Below are 21380 nucleotides of genomic sequence, written 5' to 3'. Positions count from 1 at the left end.
CTGAAGTGAGTTGGTTTGCATACATCTTAGAAAGAAACTTATTTTATACCCATTTTTGTAGACAAATTTCCTGTTTTCCGTGGGATTTCATTGTGGCATTGATATCATCTGGTAATTTTTTGGACCTTAAAGAATACCTTACTTTGCATTACTTTTGTAATGAGGAATTCAAGTTAGAAAAGGAATTTTTTCTTAAATTTGATATCTCTTTCAAGTAAATATAGAACTTAAACCTGGAGAAACTTCCACCTCTTGTTCCAGTCTTTATTTAGGTCTTACTTGTTGCATAATCATGGAAAATGCTTGCCATTAGCAATCTTTGCACATCATAATTAAAAGGTTAGCACAACAACTACTTTTCAGTGTTTTGATGAGGGTTACTAGGTGGTGAAATACTCTGTTAAGCACTTACTGTAGATGGTGCAGATCTCATGTAGCTTGGCCTGTTTTAAATAGGCATCACAGTAACACTATTCCAGGTGCATGGATACAGACTTTCTAGGTTAATTTGAGAGGTTTTGGTACTCCTAAGTAACAGGAATGAAGGGAATTGACTTTTTTGAGTCGACCCTTCATATGAGCCTTGCACTTCACAAAGTCAATGGTTTTTAGCTTAGCAAAGAAGCCAGGAGGTAAGAAGCTCAGGTTGGGCTTTAGTTGAATTTAAGACTGTGCCTGATATTTACTGTTGCATGATTGTCACCTTTCAGAGGCATTCAGCTGAGAGACTCAGGTGCTGTTTAGTCTTGATGAGTGTGGGTATTTGGTTTGCACTTCTTGTAGTGTTTTCCATATTTACCATTGACTGAGAGTTGTCTCTTCAAAGTGTGAGCAGTCTGAACATTCAGCAGTTTGAAAGACTGAAGTGTTTTGGATTCCAAGGCATAGTTTATCTAAAGACTGGGAGCCAGATAGGGATTTTGATTGTGCTGCTGCAGTTAAACATGATCACTGCTGATTAGCATGAGAACGCTGTAGCTGCATCTTGTTTTGGAGTTGTTAGTGAAGGAGCTCCTGTAATTTCTGATCAAGTACTTCCTTTCTCTGAACTGAGTGTGCCTGTCCTCTGGATAAAATTTGTTATTGAGAGCATAGCTTTTTCCAGGGCTTACCCCATGGCTCCACAGCTTTGTCCTTTCCACTGTAGTACCTAATGATTTTTCACTTTCACCTAATGATTTTTCACTTCTGCACTTGGGTTGCAGAAGTGCCAAGTTATAACACTACTCTCCATACTGAAGTAAATAATTGAGTTCTTTAGTGGATGTTGTTAGTTCTTTAATCTCCTATGAAGAAAGATTGCTGAGCAGTTTCATACTCAGAGCAATGTGGGTAATTGACAGACACTTAGAATTCACCAGCAGATACAAAGGAGAAACTTCCCTTCCAAAGTCACTCTGGATATCAAATAACTAGCTAGTAGAAGCATCTGAATTCTCCTGAAGGCAAGGACTTCGATAAGATGAACACAGAGATGACTTGGATGATTTGAAAAAGCAAACCTTTGTGACAGAAGCCTGTGGTTTGAGGAGAGCATTGAGTCCATCAGAATTAGGTAGAAATTACATGAGTTGATCTTATTTCCCTTTAAGCCCTTGCTTCCTAGCAAGGTCACTTGGAGTAGCTTCTCTCCTTGAAGTACCGCATTTTCTCTGTATTGATTGGCTTGAATTGACTGAAGGAATACTGTTCTCTCCTTTGATGTTTATCTGATCTAATACAGTGTTGTCAAAGTTCAAACCTGGTTCACATTTTCTGTATTGGACAGAATATTCATAGCTAATTTCTTCTGTACATGAGTTCATGGAATGGTAAATATGAAGTTAAAAAGACCCAAGACTGTAGCTGTCTCTGCCTGAAAGCTGAGAAAGAGGTAGATATATAAGAAGGAAAACCCACTCAAATTGTGAGTGTCCAGACTCTTTCTTCATGTTTGTAGTTTTAACCAAACTTAAAATTTTATCAGCTTTAAAAGTTTCTTTGTTCAGTAAGTTTTCAAAGATGTTTCTCTGCATTTTAAGAGTGCTTTTTGTTGTGGTTTGTTTTCATCAGTGGGTTACACCTTATTTCGTACAGGTCTTTATTGCCATCTAGTGGCTGTAGTTATTCAAAGAACTTGGTTTAGAATAAAGCTGAAATGAGAAAGGGTATGAAAAAACGTAGTGATTTTCTTTTCTTGTGTTCTAACCAGTAAGATAAATACAAAAGAGTACATAAAGAAAGAGGGTAAATGTGTCATGTTCCTTATGGTGCAATATTTGGAATAGAAGGGATTTGTTGGATTTTTGTTTTGGTTTTGTTTTATCAAAGCATTGCTCTGTTAAAGGTTGACACTAATTTTTAATCCATGCATAACTTCTTCATCAAGAATAGCTTACAAATGATGACCACAATACTTTTGAAAGAAGTTCATATGCTTTGCTGTGTTGTAAATAGAACAAATGCAAGTGAAAAATTTTGACTACAGATTTATAGTCAAGAAAGAAGGTTTCAGGAGTTTTTTGCCTGCAGACAGTAAATTTTTATTCATTTTCATAACCACTAAGAGTTTTTAAACAGCAGTAAGACTTAAAATTTGGTGATTTGTTTCTCTGACAGAAAATATACATTATTTGTGTCCATTAACCAAAAATACTTCAAATACTTGCATTTATTACTTATTACTTAATATGTGTATTTAATTTTATGGTATTGTTAACAGCACTTTTGTTAATCTATTAAGAATTCTGTAACTTAAAAAACCAATTTATATCTGTTAAATACATGTGATCGTGCTGGAAAAAATAATGCTGAATAGGTGAGATAAATAGGAGTTTTACACTAGATTTTCATACTAAAAGTAGTATTAAATGGTGTTTAATAGAAATAAGAGTCATTTAGGATGAAAAAGACCTTTCAGATCATCAAGTCCAACCGGTTACCTGGCACTGACCTCTCTTGCCCAGGACTCCCACAGACACTTCAGAAACTGAGTAATTGTGTCCTCTGGTCATTTTGCATGACTTGGAGCCCACAGTTCAGTTTACTCCCCTGCCCTGACATCTGCCCACCAGCACAACTGGCTGCTGCCCCAGCGTGGAGCCTGCTCCCCCTGCCTGGAATACAGATGGCCCAAGCCCAATTTAAAAAAACAGAAGAAGGAAAAAAAAAAAAAAAAAGAAAGAAAAGGCCAGAAAACCCTCACCTGTAAGGTAGGAGTCATTGTTGGGTTGCAGAAGTGCCAAGTTATAACACTACTCTCCATACTGAAGTAAATAAAATAATGAGAAACTTTTTCATGTTCCCCTCCCTTACATGCCTCCTTAGCTACCTCACAGCTGGATGTACTCATTCCACTTTATCTTTGATCATAGTCAAATGATGATAAAAACACAGCAGCTTGTTTGCTAACTACAACCAAACCTTTTCAGGATTTGGGCTTTAAGAATTTGCAGAAACTTCAAGGCCAATGCATTGTATTATAATGCTGAATTTAATTTTGAACATATTGCTATAAATAGCATCTAGACTGATTGGAGTCAGTGCTGCTGAAAATTAGGCCTTATTTTTTACACATACTGATGAAGATAAAAATTATCTATTCCATTTAAAAACTGGGGAGAGATTTATGGGATTTATGTGTGGACGGAATAAACTCCCTTCTTTCTTATGACAAAGCTCTCAACATTTAGGAATTGTAGTCAGCAGTTGTCCATTAAATTAGTTTGTGGAACTGTTCTGTGTGTATTAATTGCTCCATCATGTTAAGCACCTGCAAAAGACTATAATAACTTTTGAGGCCTTTTTTCCTTTCTTTCAGAATCTCTTTGTAAGGTATTTTAGGGAGATGCAGACTGTTACCTGGAATATATTGAACTGGAAAGATTCTCAGTGACAGTACATCTACTGCTGATTGATTCCATAATGTTCTTTGTTTTCAGGTTCTTTTGTCCTCCTCCATGTGTGTATCTCATGGGCAGTGGATGGAAGAAAAAAAAAGAGCAAATGGAACGGGATGGTTGCACTGAACAGGAGTCACAACCTTGCGCCTTTATTGGGATAGGAAACAGTGACCAAGAAATGCAGCAGCTGAACTTGGAAGGAAAGGTAGAAAAACTGTAATAAACCACTAAGATAACTAACTGCAAAGGATATTATAGCTACAAGGTGTATATTTCAAAGAATGCCCTTTCTTATTTTTGGATCATTTTCTTTCTAGGTATTGCATAGTGGTTTGAAAAAAATCCCTCAAAATATTTAGAACAATTGAATAGTTGGTTTTGGCTCCTAGGGTCATAGCAAGGTACTAACATTTAATTTGTGGGTTGTTGATGCAGACTCAATAAACTGTTAGGTTATTTGCTAGAATCAGTGGCTAACTAAAATATGGTTTCTGGCCCAAATTCTCTGTCCTGCTCCTTGGCTTGCATGAGTGGATGGATAATCTTAGCAAGGAAATATCAAAACATCTGCTACTTTAAGTTCCTTTGCCTAAAAATGCAATTGAAGTAGCATCTTAAAAATTTAGTAGGTCATTTTTACAGTGGTATAAATTGCTAACAAGATTTTTTAAGGTGTTTGTGATGACTTAAGCAGTTGGAATAGAACTAGCAGCAGAAGTGTTCATTTTACCTGGTTGTTTCATTAAGCAGTATTTTATAGCTACCTGGTATTTCCAGCACAGTCTACCAGAAATGCTTCATATATTCAAAATAGGAAAAGAATAAAGAATAATTGAAGTTCTTTATGAGATTTGTTTTTAACTCTGTTGTCACCTAGCATCAACACTTAGCCAAAAGTAACTTCCTTGTGTTTCAAAACCCAATCATTTCCCATCCTTTCAAGAAAAGTTCAGCTGAATACATTTTCTGCACAGGTGGGCCCTTGTGCATGCCCAGTGCAGGGTCTGTACAGCCCTAATCAAATGTAATTTTTAGTAGTGCTCTTGACCCCTCACAGGTGGCTTTGACACAGTTACGGTCTGCAGTCGTCTCTTCTAGTCCTGGTAAGGGTCTTTGGAATGATGATAGAATAATGAGGTTGGGTGCAGCACTGTTCACAAAGCTAAACAGTCATAAAAGAAATGCATAGGGAAGAGATGGAAAAAACAAGTCCTCATCTGTTTTAGAAACTATTGCATCAATTTTCCTATTTTATTCATAGTTAAATATGCCTAGTTTCTTGAACTGGGTTGCCTTCAAAGAATAAAGCACAGTGTGTTTTCACCTACAGAATTATTGCACTGCCAAAACATTATACATATCAGACTCAGACAAGAGAAAGCACTTCATGTTATCGGTAAAAATGTTCTATGGCAATAGTGATGACATCGGCGTGTTCCTCAGTAAACGGATCAAAGTCATCTCCAAACCCTCGAAAAAGAAACAGTCACTGAAAAACGCAGACTGTAAGTATTTCTCTGTTTCTTCTTTATTTAGCAATTAATTTTGTTTCATACTACTTTTTTGTTATGTATTCTAAGGTCTGACTACAAGAGAAATAAATACATTGAAATTTTCAACTCCAGTTTTTTTGCTGTATTTTAGAACTGTACACTTCAGTGTATTTTAAAATATTCCAATATAGATAGGTTACCCTGTTGAGTTTTATGCAGTCATGGTTAATTATTTAGTAAATATAATAGGCCCACCCAAACCCCCATGTTTTCTGAGGAATGAATTCATGTAGACAAGTGTGTCAAGTGTATAAAGAATGGTCTACCTCAAGTTTCTAAGCTTTTGGATCTCTTTAATTGCCATGATCTGGTGCTTAGAATGTTTTGATCAGTATCAAAGGGATTGCTTTCAGATTGTGGATAAATGAGTAGCAGCATGTTATCCAAACACTTTGTCACATCACAGCCACCTTCTTGCTGTCTCATACCATTTTCATGTTGTTCTGATTTTTGTTTTGCATGGTTCCTTTTAAGTAGTCATTTAAGAAATCTGTATGGTGATATTTCACCCAGATTTATTTGCTTACCATGTTTTTCAACTAACGGTATCTCTGGTGCTAATGTATAATTGGGAACGTTTTTGCTTTTCCTCCACCTTTTTTTGCCTGCATACCACTGGAGCACCTCAAGAGATACCCTTTTTTTTTTGTTTGTTTTTTCTCTCTCTCTTCACTAGTGCTTTAAAAGGCTCTTCCATCTGTGTTGGGCTGGAACCCATTCACCTATGGAATGTGGATCTCGGGGCCGCTAGCTTGGCACATGACTAAAGGCAATCTGTTGCTGTGCAGTTCACGCCCGTGGGCTCAGAGTATGCACTGTTGAATTTGTGTTCAGACAGATAGTTTTGATGGATAGTGATTATGAACCAAGCATTCTTCAATAGTAAATATGAACCAAGTAGAACAACATGCCCGTTCTGATGGCAAAATTTTAGTTGCTGGTTTTTTTTTAGGGGAGCAAACTTTACATTTCTCTCTTTTGAATGATAAATATGTTCAGATCTGAGAACATTACAAGTTGCATGGTTATAATTTGACATAGTTACATCTGTCTTCCTTTCAATTGCTTGTGATTTGTAAGAATACTGTGTCTTTATATTTCAAATATACTTCAAATGATTGCTGAAAGTTGTCTTAAGTACTTCTCAAGGGCAAGCTAAAGCTTCTGCTTAAATCAGCTGCTGGAGAACTATGAGCAGAAGGAGTGTTCAGCTGGCAAGCTCTAGCCCATTTGGCTAAGTGGCAGAATTCTGTGAGCTAGCATGCCTTTGGAGAACAGCCACTATGTATGTTATTGCACTCATAATTTTATGTCTATTTTTGGTCTGTCACAAATATAAATATTTTCTAAATTCACCAATATTTCATAATTATGTCTTGACTTCAAGTATTCTTCAGTTTAGTTTATGTTACTTGTGATTTTTCGATACTTTTCTATGTAATAATGAAGTAATTTTATAATCTCAAGTCTGTATGTGTTCCTTGCAGTATGTATTGCATCAGGGACAAAAGTGGCACTATTTAATAGACTTCGATCCCAAACAGTTAGCACCAGATATTTGCACGTAGAAGGTGGTAATTTCCATGCCAGTTCACAACAGTGGGGAGCATTTTACATTCACCTGTGTAAGTAAAAGCAAATCTGTATATTTTTCTTCACTTTCTTTCCTTCATCCTCACAAAAAAAACATCCTGCATTTTTTCCTCCATATTAATTGCCCATATGCACACTTGTTTTGTTACTGAGTGTATATTTGATGTAACAGTGTGATGTTAAATGTTTCTCATACCAAGAAAAATGGTGATTAAAACAAGTAATTCTGAAAATTCCTGTTTCATGCAGTGGATGATGATGAATCAGAAGGAGAAGAATTCACAGTGAGAGATGGCTACATTCATTATGGGCAGACTGTCAAACTTGTATGCTCAGTTACTGGCATGGCACTCCCGAGACTGGTACAGTTTCATTTCTCCAATGCTGTAATTAATTTATAGATGGCAGTTTAGTGTAATTCCATAGTTGGGTTTGCAGTGTTCACAGTTTTTGGTCTTGTATGTTGCCTTTGGGTAATACATGTTTTTTATGGCAAATGGCATTTATTTTAATTAAAGCATATTTTTGTTTCTGCAGATTATTTCTCTAAACAAAGAACAATTTGTAAAATAAGATAGGAAATTTTTCAGAATTTAAGCCAGCCAAAATAGGTTAATCTGTCTATTTTAAAAACAGTATTGTAGATTTCTCTGTTCCAAAATGCTTCAAATATTGATATTGAATAGATGAATAAAATATTTTCAGCCAGTAGGACTCTTCCATGTGTTGAGTTCCAATATAACTTTAGAAATGCTTGACTGATTTGAACATAAAAGCACTTCTGTGTACTCCTGAGGATATATTATACCAGTAACAGCTTGCAAAAAACATTTTTTCATCTTTATTAATACTATCTGTTTTAAATCTTAAACATGGGAATTACCTTTGGAATAACCAGTGAATCAAATAAAATATTACTTCTGGATACACAAAACTGGGTTTTGTAAATAAAGTTAAGTATAATTATCGATTTTTTTCCCTGTTTTATGCACTTAATGCCAGCCTTAGTGGAATTTTATGTGATTAATAATCAGTAGTGCTTCATACGGGATCTTCTGTGAAATTGTGGTTTGTGAGCTCATTACAAGTTTTGTACAAGGCTCTGCTAACTCCAGTTTAGGTAGAAGCAATCTTTAGAATGCACCAATGTAAAAAACAGACTTCCTGCAGTCAGACTTTTGTTCCCCTTTCCAGACTAATTTTGCTGGGACTGTAATGTGAATTTCTCTCCCAATACCAAACTTAGCTAAAAGAAAAAGATAATAGTCTGCTCAGTGTAAAAGGTACAAAATGAAAATTTTGTTTGACAAGAAAAGCAGTTATACTGGTTACACTACAGATACGGTTCAAGCACAGGAAATTCAGTAAGAGGATGTCACCTTTTTGTGGGCTTCATGTTAATAGCTTTTATTGATGAAATGAGATGCCACCACTTATTATTCCAGAAACCTTATTTGTAAGTAGAAACAGATTAAAACAAATTAGGCTAAAAGTTCCTGGTTTGTTTGCTATGGGGAACATTTGTCATACTGCTTACAGGACTGATGGAAGGTGATGCAATTAAAAGATAACTTGCACGTATTTTATAAGCAAATGCAAAGAATTTAGAAGAAAAAAATTAACCTTTAAATTTATTTTGCTAATAATACTCTTCTCTGTTATAATTGGATATTGCAGAGGACAATTTGGTTTCTGATTGTCAGCTTAGAAATATTCAGGCACTTTGGCTGTTGCATCTGGTAGTGTTGCATAAAGCATTAAACTTCTTTCTAGGAGTTGAGTTAAAATTACGAGCTACAGATTTTCACTATCTAAGGGAATAGCTCTTGATTTTAGAAATTAATTGGCCAAAGAGATCTGAATTCAGTCAGCAGATATTTTTTCACTGCACTGCCAAATGTAAGGAACAGTTGTTCTTTGCGGTTGTCTTTAAGTAATATTTAATGACCAACTACTGATAAGATATGTTATGATTGTTGTTTCCAAAACTGTATTTAAGGACATCTCAATACCTTTAGTTAATCCTTATTTAATTCTTTTCCTTCAGCAACCAGTTTGCCACAGAATGTTGTTGATCCTATCAGTAGTGAAAGATTCTGTAGAAACATAATAATTACTAAAAATAGTAATTAATAATAAATGAAGATAACAATATAATTAATAACTGCTCTTTTACACCAGCAAATGAAACAAAAGTAGATTTTGCTGAAGCTTCGATTTTTTTCCCCACTCCTTCAGCAAAAATAGATAAAATATATATGCCTGCAGCACATTGAAGTAGTACTGGGTATCACTTCCATGTTGTGTTCTTGTTTCAAAAGCATTAAGAATTATGAATCTAGTGTTGGTACCAAAATGAGAGGCATGGAAATCTTATAAAAATTACTTTTCACTTCCTTTACTGACTGTATATATGTAATAAAGTATAGAAATTGTTCTAAGTATATATGTACAATTTTCATTCACAGATAATTCGAAAAGTAGATAAACAAACGGCATTATTGGATGCAGATGATCCAGTATCACAGCTCCATAAATGTGCATTTTACCTTAAAGACACTGAGAGAATGTATTTGTGCCTTTCCCAGGAGAGAATAATCCAATTTCAAGTGAGTTGTTCAAAACTATTTCAATAGATAAGTGTAATTGCAAAGTTTTCTCAAGTATCCCCAATATATGTATGAATGCCATTTTTGCAGTAGGTTTTGAATGGGAGTCTAATATTTTGTTTTGAAAAGAGAGGATGGAAAGCAACAAATTGTTATCTGTGCCTTTCCAAATCTGTTTTTCTTTTCTCATAATCTTCTTCCATGTCTGTCTTGAAAATGAATTCTGGTTTCTCCAGTGGAGAAATAGGAAACACACTAGAAACTTGTGCATGTGGTCATGATACTGTGGCTTACATGTGCCAGTGGAGTTGCACCACTTATTTGTGTGTCCCTTTCTAGGTTACAGCAAATAGGAAATGGTACAGTTGATAATAGTCTTGTTTCATGATGAACTCAGCAGAGCTGCCATGTGTTGCTCTTCGCAAAGAGAGTAAACATAGACAGCTGTGGCAGTTGCCCACAGTAACTTGAAAAGCCACAGAAATTTGATTTGTCTGTAAAGAATAAAACTATCTCTGAAATATTTTTTTCTCCAGCAGGTGGAGAAAAGCTTAGGGTTTGGCTTGTGGCTCTCTTGTTGCCAGTAGTTATTCTGTAGTACAGAAATGGTCTTCCAGGTCCTTGCTGTTGTTAATACGTCCAGTTGTTCAAATATATTATCTTCCTGAACTTTTTTTCTGTGGGGTGATAATTGTTACATGTAGCTGTTTTAGACATCTTGCCTTAATAAGAGATCTGTTTTAAAGCAGCTGCTTCCAGTTGCTGTAGTTTTTTTTTTTTTTTTTTTGTTAATGCCTATTGAATAACATTAAAACTTTGAAAGTTGAACTAAAATAAAACTCAAACATAAGGTTGGAGAGGTGACAGTGTTGTAGGTGAGAGTTATGGTGTTCTCACAAATACTAGTTTTCTAGTAGTTTTTCTGAAATGTGAAGAGGGTTTCTCTAGGTCATTTTTAGAGGAAAACATAAGGAAACGTGTTTTTGAAATAACAGGCGTTGTTACTGAGTTGGTTTTTAGGTCTGTGACTTGACAAACATCTCTACAGATCAGATTTTAAACTTTTCTTTCTCTCTAAGGCCACTCCATGCCCAAAAGAACCAAATAAAGAAATGATTAATGATGGAGCTTCTTGGACAATCATTAGCACAGACAAAGCAGAATACACATTTTATGAGGGGATGGGTCCAGTCCATGCTCCAGTGACACCTGTGCCTGTTGTGGAAAGTCTTCAAGTAAGTTAGTAGTTTGTTTTAATAAACTGGTTTTCTGTGAGATTATTTTTGTCTTACCCATGTAACCTTCATGGTATCCTTGTGAAATACTGTAGGAAAACAGTCTTAATAGCTTTATAAATAATAAAATTACTTTGTTGTAATAATTTTTCTTTCTTACATTTCAGAATACATGAGCCTATCCATCATAGGAATAATACTAATATTGTTGTATACAATTAGAATTTAATATCTGAAACTACCATGGTAGTGATATCCTTAGGACTTCTGTTTGATTATTTAGAAATTGTTTTTGACTCTTGCCAATTACAGATCAAAGAGAACCTTACAAAAAAAAAAAAAAAATAAAAAACAGCATTTGGCACAGGAAAAACTTAAAGCTCCTCTAACACCCCTCTGAAAGATTTTGTTGTCTGTTTTCAAAGCCTTCTTGACATCTATTCTAAACAGCTATTATCAAAACTTGGAAATTCCTTCATAGTATCAAATTAATTGGCAGTATCTTTTAGATGTGTTACTACTTTATACTTCAGTTGTGTAGATTGTGTTTGTGTTTTGGTTTTGTCCAGCTGATAAAAACAGCACTGTAAGTTCTTATCTGCATGTAAAGGTTTTGTTTGTGAGTTTTTTTGGTTGGTGGAGTTTTTTTTTGTTTGTTGGGTTTTTTCTGAGGGGAGAGTGTTTATTTTTAATAATACATATTTGGGGGGGATTTTCTTGTTCTTTTTCTGTTTGCTCCATTTCCAGTTGAATGGTGGTGGGGATGTAGCAATGTTGGAACTTACAGGACAGAACTTCACTCCAAATTTACGTGTCTGGTTTGGGGATGTGGAAGCTGAAACCATGTACAGGTACAATATTTTCTATTTACTTCTGTGGTGTTTATGTTTTACTGGGTGCTTTGAAGAGTGTATACTTGTGTACACACTCAAGTGTACACGTTTCTGCACTGCAGAAAGGGGTCTGGGAGTGCTGGTTGCCAGAGGCTCAAGATGAGTTAGCAATGTGCCCTGGCAGCATGGAGGCCAAAGTACATCCAGCTGGTCAGAAGATGTGTCTGTGCCACTGCAGTCAGCACTGGTGCAGCCTCACCACCAGCACTGCCTGCAGTTGGGGGCTCCCCATTAAGAAGGATGTTCAGGTACCAGAACATGTCCAGAGATGGTGAAGGGCTTGAAAGCCCAAGGAGTTGCAGCTGAGGACTTTGGGCTTGTCTGGTTTAGAGAAAAGGAGGCTGAGAGGTGACCTCATTGCTCTCTGCAGCTTCCTGAGGAGGGGAGGTAGAGAGGGAGCTGCTGGGCTTTGCTTCCTGCTGAAGCCATGTCATGTGCCAGGATACATGGGAATGGTTTAAAGCTGCCCCAGGGAAGATTTAGACTGGACATTGGGCAGCATTTCTTTACTGACAAGGTAGTCAGACACTAAACAGGCTTCCTAGAAAGGCAGTTGATGCCCCAAGCCTCTCTGTGTTTAACTACATAAAGGGAATTGGGCTTTAATAATTGGATTGTAACTTTTGGTCAGCCCTGAAGTGGTCGGTGTGTGCACTAGTTGAATATTGTAGGTCCCCTTCTGTTGTGTTGCATTGGTAACAGAACTATTCTATTGAATGCTTTCAACTTAAGGACATTGTACTCAGCTGACTCTCCTGTTTTTCAGATGTGCAGAGAGCATGCTTTGTGTTGTTCCAGACATTTCTGCGTTTCGAGAGGGCTGGAGGTGGGTCCGACAGCCAGTCCAGGTTCCAGTAACTTTGGTCCGTAACGATGGCATCATTTACTCCACCAGCCTTACCTTTACATACACCCCGGAGCCAGGGCCACGGCCACACTGCAGTGCTGCTGGAGCAATCCTCAGAGCCAACTCAAGCCTCATGGCCTCCAGTGAAACAAACACAAACAGTGAGGGAAGTTACACAAGCGTCAGCACAAACCCCACCAATGTCACATCATCTACGGCAACTGTAGTTTCCTAACTACTGTTGTTTGTCTGGACTTTCATTGACTTTTTGTGCTACATTCAAGAGAACTGAACAATTTTTGTGGTTTCATGGGAAAACACTTTTCCATTTTAGGTGATATGATTTCAACCTTGTTACCTGCAAGTGCTGATCTTAAAAACAGAAGCCACAATAAAAAAAGAAAAAACCAACATCCGAAACATAAGAACTTTATTGAAAATCTATTTTTCAGCTGTGGTTTTTTTTAGTGGGCAAGAAACAAAAATGTGGCTGGGATACATGTTGAGCAAACTAGAAAACATGAACACAACATAGTTTTTATGGACCAAGGAACTTGTATAAGCTTTAGTATAAAAGGTACATTTTCACCATACCTTTTTTGTATCACAACATATAGTACACTTTTGTTACCAAATAGTTTATATTTTTTTTTCCTCTGAGCTTTTGCTCTGAAGTATATTCAGGTTCCAAGCCTGACCATGCTTGTATAATCTAATTACCATACTCTTCCAGTTTTAAAAAAAAATATATATTTTTGGTCTGTGGCTGGAACTGTTCCTTTTTTTAAACTGAAGTCTTGTGACTTTTTATGAACTGAAATTGTTTTTATTTCAGCAAGTAGAACCTTGTAAAGGCCAGCATATTTTTTTTAAGATTATATGAAGTCTGTGCAAAAGCTTTAAAAAATGCCTCTGCCTTGCCTGCAATACATGCAATGTATGTTAACTTTAGTGCTCTGTTTTCAGTCATTGTTAATAGTTATTTCTGTTTTTCTTTTTTAAATATGTATTTATAGTGATAATTCATGAGGTTCTAACATTACATGAGTTTTTTTTCCTAAAAGTGGCATCTCAAGCAGTCATATTAATGATTGTTCATGTCACAGGCATATGTTGGTGTTTTTGAAGGGTTGTTACTGGGTTACTCCCCCTCTTCCTTGCTCAGTCATATTACATCTGAAAATGTTTCAGGATCTGTTCAGGTTTTTCTAATCTTGTACATAATTTGTATTAAGTGTAAGTTAAATGTTTTATTTCAAAAGTGGAATGTTCCCAATAACTTCATTTGGCAGCATGTCTTCTGTCTTGTTGGCATGAAACTAAAGTACCATGAGAAGTATGTGCTACAAATGGGATTGGTAGGTGATGCCCTTCATCACTTGAGAATCACAACAAGCATGTTTTTCTTCATACTGTTCAGTAAATTAGGCCAGACTTTTGTGTAACACTTGTATTGAGAACGTGCTTTCATTGTGAAGTGATCATACAGTAATAACTAGAAGTAAATTTTATTACTTAGAAACGGGCAAATAGAAAATCATAAAAGCACTATGAAGATGTCAACTCCTCCCATCCTTGTTTCCTGTGGGTTTCCCTTTCCCTGCCAACAGCTTGTGCAACGTTCAAGTCTTCTCTCCAGCATAAATTCAAGGCTCATTTGCACTTTGACTTTGTTGGTTGTTGCATTTGTTTTTCATTTTGACTTTACCATGTTTTGTCCCTCCTTGTAGACCTGCTTGCTTCATTTGTATTTGAACGTACCCCAGTAGTTCATTTGTAGTCACAGAGCTAGGCATAGACTTGTAGGACAAGTTCTGACAGTGTGATCTTCCTCTTTAAAAGCCAAAATTTCATGGTGTGTTCAGCCTTTTCTGTACCCTGAAGCAAAAGTCACAACTGCTGTGTAAATGTGAACCTGTGGTTTCCTACAGTGCATTGCTTACAAGCTTACCTGTTGACCATTTTCATAGGGTTTTTATTTCTGACCACTGATTGCGGTTTCAACACCCACCACCATTTTAAAGCATCGTCTCTGCACCATATTTGTGTACTCTGACGCTCCATTCTACCTGTTTGCTTTAGTGCTCTGTTGTGTGTGTGAAAACAATGTGTTTAAAGGAAGAAATTGGTTATAAAACATATTTAGCAACTAGTAAAATCAGTGCCACTGTCCTCCTGAAATGTGCTTGTATTCTACCACAGGCCTTCACTCTCGTTCCTCTGTACTGCAGAACGTGTTCCTGTGACGTAGTCGCAGTGCTGGTTCCTAGCACTAGTGAATGCTGCCTCACCTCATCTCCATTTCAGTGACCAAGGGCAGGATTCATTGTGGCCTTATCTCTGTTTTAAACTGTTTACTGGCATTTACTTGCAAATCTGTTTACCTTTGTGTGTGCAAAATTTTGGGTTATTGTGTTGTGGCAGGAATCGTTTCACAGTGTTTTTGTTAGAAGCACATAAATATCTTACAGTACAGCTTAGTTCAAGAGCCACAGATTTTCATCACTAATTAGACTGAGAATTAAAATAAGCAAGATACATATATCAGATTTAGAGGGTATTCAAGAAACCATGATAGACACACAGCAGGCAAACCAGAACAAGCTTTTTAACCTTCAAAGACTATTTAAAATAGCTTTTCAGAACTTGACACGTGCTTTTATACTCATTATTTTAATTTTTTTTACATATAAATGCAATACTTTTTATATTCAGTTTCTTTACATGCGGTAATTTTGCCCAATAGATATAATGTCCCTTGACTTGTAAAGATTTATCCTAATATCTGCTGTTCTACGCACTACAGCCAAGTGGGTGAAAAAAGAGCCTATTCTGCTTACAATACCATTTTAAACCACATTTTTTCATTTGGCTTGTGGCTCTCTTGTTGCCAGTAGTTATTCTGTAGTACAGAAATGGTCTTCCAGGTCCTTACTGTTGTTAATACGTCCAGTTGTTCAGATATATTATCTTCCTGAACTTTTTTTCTGTGGGGTGATAATTGTTACATATATTGGCCTTGTGAGCTGTTAACAATTTTCATGATATTAACAATATCTCAAGATTTTGATAAAACTACTTATAAAATGTTTCACTATGAAACTCTTATAACTGTTCAAGTCTAGCTGTTAAGTCTGCTGTTAATTCTATATACATAGAAATTGAGTCTGTGTTCAGAATGTTGTTATAGTTCCAACTATAGGAAGAAGAAGCAAAGTGAGTGCTCTAATTTAGCTATGCCTTTTCTTGTTTTCTGTTGCTTGGAACTGCGTTTCAGAATTCAACACTAGAGTAGTCTTTAATAATCTGCTGCTGATGTTTTTCCTAATTATTTGCCCCAAGGGCATCCCACAACTATGTTAATAATGGTATTCTGTACTTGTTTTCATTGCACAGACTTAAAAAATCAGAATGGTTACCTGAAAAGACATTAACTCAAGACATAAATTGATGAATTCCCCATATAGAAAATATTAATGCCTAGTGAATTAAATTATCTATTGGAAGTAAGCTACCCACTTGTGGATTAAATGACTCCATAGCGATGTCCATCTTGAAACTAAGATGCTCTTCAATTATTAACCATATTATTTACTTTCTTTCAAAAGCAGCTGTGTTTATGAGTACTGAACAAATGTGTATACTTTCCTGTGCCAGACTTTTGACTTTGTTTTCAAGCACTGTACTGTGGGATTGAGTGGCAGCTTTGTTAGAAAAAGAAGTATATTAGGGTTTCTACTTAACCCTTTTAGGACTGAACAATTTCTGCCCTTTAGAAGCTGTAAAATAAATGAGCTGTTCTAACTTCGTAAACATTCTGTCTGTGTTCAGCACTGCATTTGCCCCATCTGGAGGTGCTATGCTAATGTCATTTTTAAAAATCCTGTAGCATGTGTATACATTCAGTCTTAAAAGGGTTATTTTTACAAACTGTGCACCTGTAAAGTTTCTTAGCAATAAAGGTAGAAAAACGAGCAAGTTTTTACCATAATTTTGTAGAATTAATTGCTCAGTTCCATATTTCATCAAGAAAATCCCTGCAATATGGGCAGTTTTGAGGATTAAATAAAAGTGAAATGTAAACCACATAAAAGTGTTCTTGTCAAGTGTACTCTGTGTGTGTATGTGCATAAACTGTCGGGTTTCATTTCTTCTACAAGGCTAAAGATAAAATGCCATGTTACTGTTGCTGTGACAAACATAACATCTGTATGATGATACAAAAGTACTTATGGTTTGAACAGGTGTTGAAACTTGCCACATTTTGTTGTTGTTTTTTTTTTTAATGTTGACCAAGCAATATGGGTTTGGTTTTTGTTTGTTTCATTTGTTTTGGGATTTTTTCCCCCCAAATGAACAGGGAGGCCATCTATGGAACCAGAACAGCACAAAAGAAGACCAACCCTGGGAGTGAAAATCATCAGTACTTGTGAGGCTGTGCGCACTGGACTCCACTTAAATGGGATATGGAATGTCCACCCAAAAATCTAAATCGGTTTCATTTTTGCTTGTATTATTGCTGAAGTTAGATAAGAAACTGTTTTTTAATAATGTGTAAAAAAAAGTTTCACTTTTTTATATAATTTATTAAATAAGAAAAAATGAACTGTGTTTAATTGTTTAACTTTAGCAACTTCATTTTTGCAACTAATGCACCTGACTCCTTTTAATCTTATTCTTAGTTGCAGAATGTCTGACATTTCATTCAGTTGGTTGATAGCTAGAGCCAGAAATTCAGCAAATTAACTTATTTCTTGTTTGGACAGAATAGTAGTGCTGTCAGGCACAGCTAGAAATGATGCACTCTCAGTTTGCAAGCACAAGTGACACAGTCACTTCAAGAAAGTTTTTTAGATGGGAAGTGGACATGGCAGAGAGAGAATATAGAATAGCAGAAGCCTGCAAGTACTAACTAGTGTTGTATTAAACTAATTGAAGAACTACAAGTTTACCTGTAAGAGGGAGAAGGGGTTAAAAGTGGTTCTTCAATAGGAGAGCCAAGAACAACGACAAAACAAAAAAATCACTGGCTTTTAAGAAGGATTACAGATGCTTTTATTGAGACATCTGCAAGGTGTTTGCCATTGAGATGCATAAAATAGTCAGAGACTCAACAGTTGTAGAACTTCTGTTTTTTGAAACAGAGACATTATGGACATTATTCTCAAAATTATTTCCAAGACCCTTCAGTCTTTTTCTGAAATGGTAAGTTATTCTTCTGGAACAGAGTAGAAATTAGATCTGAGGTTTTTGCAAAGAGAATGGTCACTTGCTAAACTTTAATGTTGGTGTCATTGGGAGAAACTGCATGGGATGGTCTTAGATGAACAACTATGGATAGAAAAAAAATCTCTTCAGCCAAGCCTTGGCAATTAGCTAAATCAGTAATCTCAATAATAGATCCTAGTAGGATTCAGAGAAGATTAAAAGGAGAGTGGTGTGAGGGCTAGAGGAAATGATTCATTTAGTGTTCACATGCAATATGTCCCATTTCAGAACATTCACAGCTACTGAACTTGGTTGAGTAGTTGGCTTTTCATGGTGCACAGTTAAGATTGGAGTTGCATGCTCCTGAGCAGGGTGGAAAAAACTGAGTGTCTCTGTAAAGGGTATTTTTTTTCTGATATCCAGTAGTACAAGGTGAGTGTTAGATCAAAAGCATGAGGAGTTATAGCCTATATTACTTAAAAATACTTCTGTTTTGAATGTAGACTTTAATGACCTATGCTAAAGTGAGAGAAGTTGAGAAGTCTTGATTCTTTGTAGGAGCAAACTTGCAAGTTAACTGGTGTCTGAGAAAGATCTGATTAAATCTTTTGAATTTGACATCTTCCAGGTTCTGCATCTCCTTTGAGTATGGAAAGGGATGGTTAAAAGTTGGATATTGTCTGTTCTGTGTGCTCGTGCCTTTGTATTCTAGTCTCAGTTCCCTTATTTTTTATGTGTACTTTTCCACATCCTTAATTATGTTTCAATTTTTCTCAGAATGTGTAAATCTTGCTGCATAATTTAGGAGAGGAGTTGGTTTTAAGTAAGGTGAACTCCAGCTTTTGAGACTACACGCTGCCATCTCTTGGTGCTGTTTCTACTGCTGGACTGTGGGGTGTGGAGAAAGAAATGTTTGTTTTTTAAGCTGGTTGTAGATACGTGGAGAGGAAGGTTCTACAGACCTGGCCCTTAAGATCCACAGGTTTTTAGTTGAGGGGGGCACAGTTTAGAACCATATAAAGTTGTAAATTCTTTTAATTTAGAAACCCTTTGCTTTTTATTTATCTTTTAATTGTATTTTCTGTCATGTTGCCCCCTCATCTATGTTCATTTAAACCTTCAGTCTTCTCTCTTGTTCTGTTCACTGGTAAAAGTTTATTTCCACTTCTGTGAATCCCAGTGGGTGTGTTCACAGGCAGCTGGGGCCCTGTGCTATTGCAGCTACTTCTGTGCCCATCCTCCATTTCATCTTTCTGCTTTAGCTTCTCCTGAGTGACTTGACCTGGAAGCCTTTGGCATTTACAACTAACAGCAACTGCATTCATATGATCGCTGCTATACCAGTACATGACAACATTTAAGTAAATTGCCACCTATTGGCCATCAAAATAAGGATTTTGATACAGAAGCCACAGACCATATGATCAGAATCCTTCCAAGAGCTTCATAGTTCTGTTTGGAGAATAACCTCACCAGTTACATAAAAGATAGAAGCACAGATCTATACATACTGTTTTCTGTCTTGAAATTACCTGTTTTAGTAGCTAGCTGGTGACAAACAAAAGCTTAGTTCTTAAAATCTCCAAGGGAGTTTTGGAGACTTGGTTTTTTTTAATGAGACAGTTTGTTCTAGTGTTTCTTCTTGATTTTGATAATTCTAATAAAATTGTACATGATCTGTTAAAATCCAGCCAAGGTATCTGCTGTGAAATGGGATGTGATCCTGAGATCCACGTTGGTGGTGTCACTATGTATATAAAATGTGACAGCAGTGCCTTCCAACTTCAGTGGTCTCTGTCCAAGTATCTGTATGATACTTCTGTATGTGCAGCATAATTGCAGAGTTTAGTTCAGGGCTAATTATAAATACTTCCTTATCTGCATAAGCTTGTTTTGTGCAACACCATGTAGATACACAACATACAAAAAAACAGACACAAAATAGTTGGTTTGTATCTTGTTAGCCCTATTTTACTTTGTTGCTGTTTGTTCTCTCTTAGGTGTGCTTCAAACTCCATTTTAGTTCTTTCACTGCCAACAGTTTTTCTTTGTGGAAATTGGGAAGGGCAGTGGAAGATTCGTAGTGATTGAATTTACTGCCTTAAAAAATGTGATTGGAACTTTTCCAAAAAGGTGAGCGACTTAGATTTTAACACGAAGGAAATCATTAGGTTAGGAAGTAGCATGTCTGATTTTTAGTGTCCTCATCTTAGGCCTAAGGCAAAGTGTTTCTATGCTTTGCCTTTGAAAGAAAGAATTTTAAATTTCTTGCACTGTTTAGCGTAGTTCTGGGCAATTCCTTGTTTGCCAGAATGAGAAAAGCATTTCAGTGTACAGACAGAGCAACTGCAGAGTTGCATCTTGGTGTCAGTGCAGTTTCTAGCACAGCACCTGCTGCTTTTAGGAGAGGAAGTGAGTGGTCCTGTTGTTCTTTACCCTGGTTCTGCTTTCTTAGGAGCTGCAGCCTGGTCATTTCCAGCATTGTGGTGAGCTGTGATTGCTGAGGTGGCACAGGCTGGCAGTCTGCAGGAATGCACAGCAGGATGCCTTATGAAACCATAAACGGAAAAAGTGTTAAATCTTGTATTGACCAAATAGCACAACATTCTCAGCAAAGGAGAGGTTTGGTTTAATTTTCTGCGTGAAGATGTCTTGTGGCTCTGCTGTGGAGATTACTCACCAGTTACTACAAATTTCAGAAGAGAAATCTGAGAAAATTAAACTTCTTGAAAGACCTGACATGTATTAATCTTTTTTTGGGGGGTTTTGTATCTTCCTTTTGAGTCCTGCTGCTGCTCCATGCTGCTTTTTGTTAAAAAAGGGGGGAAATGGTAAAAAAAAAAAAAAAAAATTCTGGTCAAGATAGTTATTTTGGATGCAAAGCTGGGATGCATCTTATTGAAATAATATTTCTCTAGGGATTTCCTTGGTTTTTTCAATAAAGAATAGTTCATAGATGTTGATAAAGCATCAGACCAGAGAGGATGTAAAGTCTGTCTTCCATCTTAATCATTTAGTGAGTCCATCTTGCCTGGAATGGAGCCAACTGAGGTTTAAATCCCTTTTCTGAGGCAGAAAAGACTAAAATCTGATTCTCACCTTAAATCGGAATTTCTGTCTTGGGTAATAAGAGCTTTCTTCCTGCCAAAAAAAAAAAAAATACTAACTCTGACTGGCTTATCTCTATCAAAAATTTTTCTATTGGGTAGTTTAATAGGAAAGCTCCTGAAGAACTCTCACTTCACCTAATTTCCCAGCTGAAGTTGAACTGTGAAGTTATTCAAGGAATGAATTACATTCCTGAGATGGAGAAATATAAATTATTTAGTGTGCAAAAATGAAAAGTCATGTTAACTGAGGATGCTGAAGAACCATGACCTTTAGCACTTGCAAGTCCTCAATAAGGATCTGGACGTGGCAGACCTTAAGCAAAAATGCAAGGGTTAAGAGTGTATTTGTGTCTAAGGGAAAATGGGGACTGAGGAGCTTCCAGCTGTAGCTGCTGCCTGGAAAAGCCCTGCTCTGGGAACTGTGGCATGAGGAATATGCCAGTGCTGTGCT

General features: G+C 36.4%; 1 protein-coding gene across 7 annotated transcripts in view; it reads left to right on the top strand.

Annotated features, from left to right (window-relative positions):
• Nucleotides 1-19509, top strand: part of RBPJ (recombination signal binding protein for immunoglobulin kappa J region) — a 56841-nt gene extending 37332 nt beyond the window's left edge. For 4 of the 7 annotated variants that reach the window (XM_071432589.1, XM_071432593.1, XM_071432587.1 and 1 more), the window contains exons 4-11: nt 3921-4086; nt 5212-5386; nt 6922-7059; nt 7277-7389; nt 9496-9636; nt 10716-10871; nt 11619-11722; nt 12531-19509. In XM_071432589.1, coding sequence (XP_071288690.1) covers nt 3921-4086; nt 5212-5386; nt 6922-7059; nt 7277-7389; nt 9496-9636; nt 10716-10871; nt 11619-11722; nt 12531-12846 — 1309 coding nt within the window. In that variant the 3' untranslated portion in view covers nt 12847-19509. Of the gene's footprint in view, nt 1-2945; nt 3192-3920; nt 4087-5211; nt 5387-6921; nt 7060-7276; nt 7390-9495; nt 9637-10715; nt 10872-11618; nt 11723-12530 lie in introns of all 7 variants that reach the window. The other 3 variants (XM_071432591.1, XM_071432592.1, XM_071432590.1) reach the window with 3 other exon arrangements.
• The last annotated feature ends 1871 nt before the right edge of the window (nt 19510-21380 follow it).

The sequence above is a fragment of the Agelaius tricolor genome, unplaced genomic scaffold (genome assembly GCF_023055355.1).
Source record: "Agelaius tricolor isolate 1412-34295 unplaced genomic scaffold, bAgeTri1.0.p SCAF_8, whole genome shotgun sequence".
In the NCBI taxonomy this organism is placed as follows: Eukaryota; Metazoa; Chordata; class Aves; order Passeriformes; family Icteridae; genus Agelaius; species Agelaius tricolor.
This window is presented reverse-complemented; position numbering and strand designations above follow the sequence as displayed.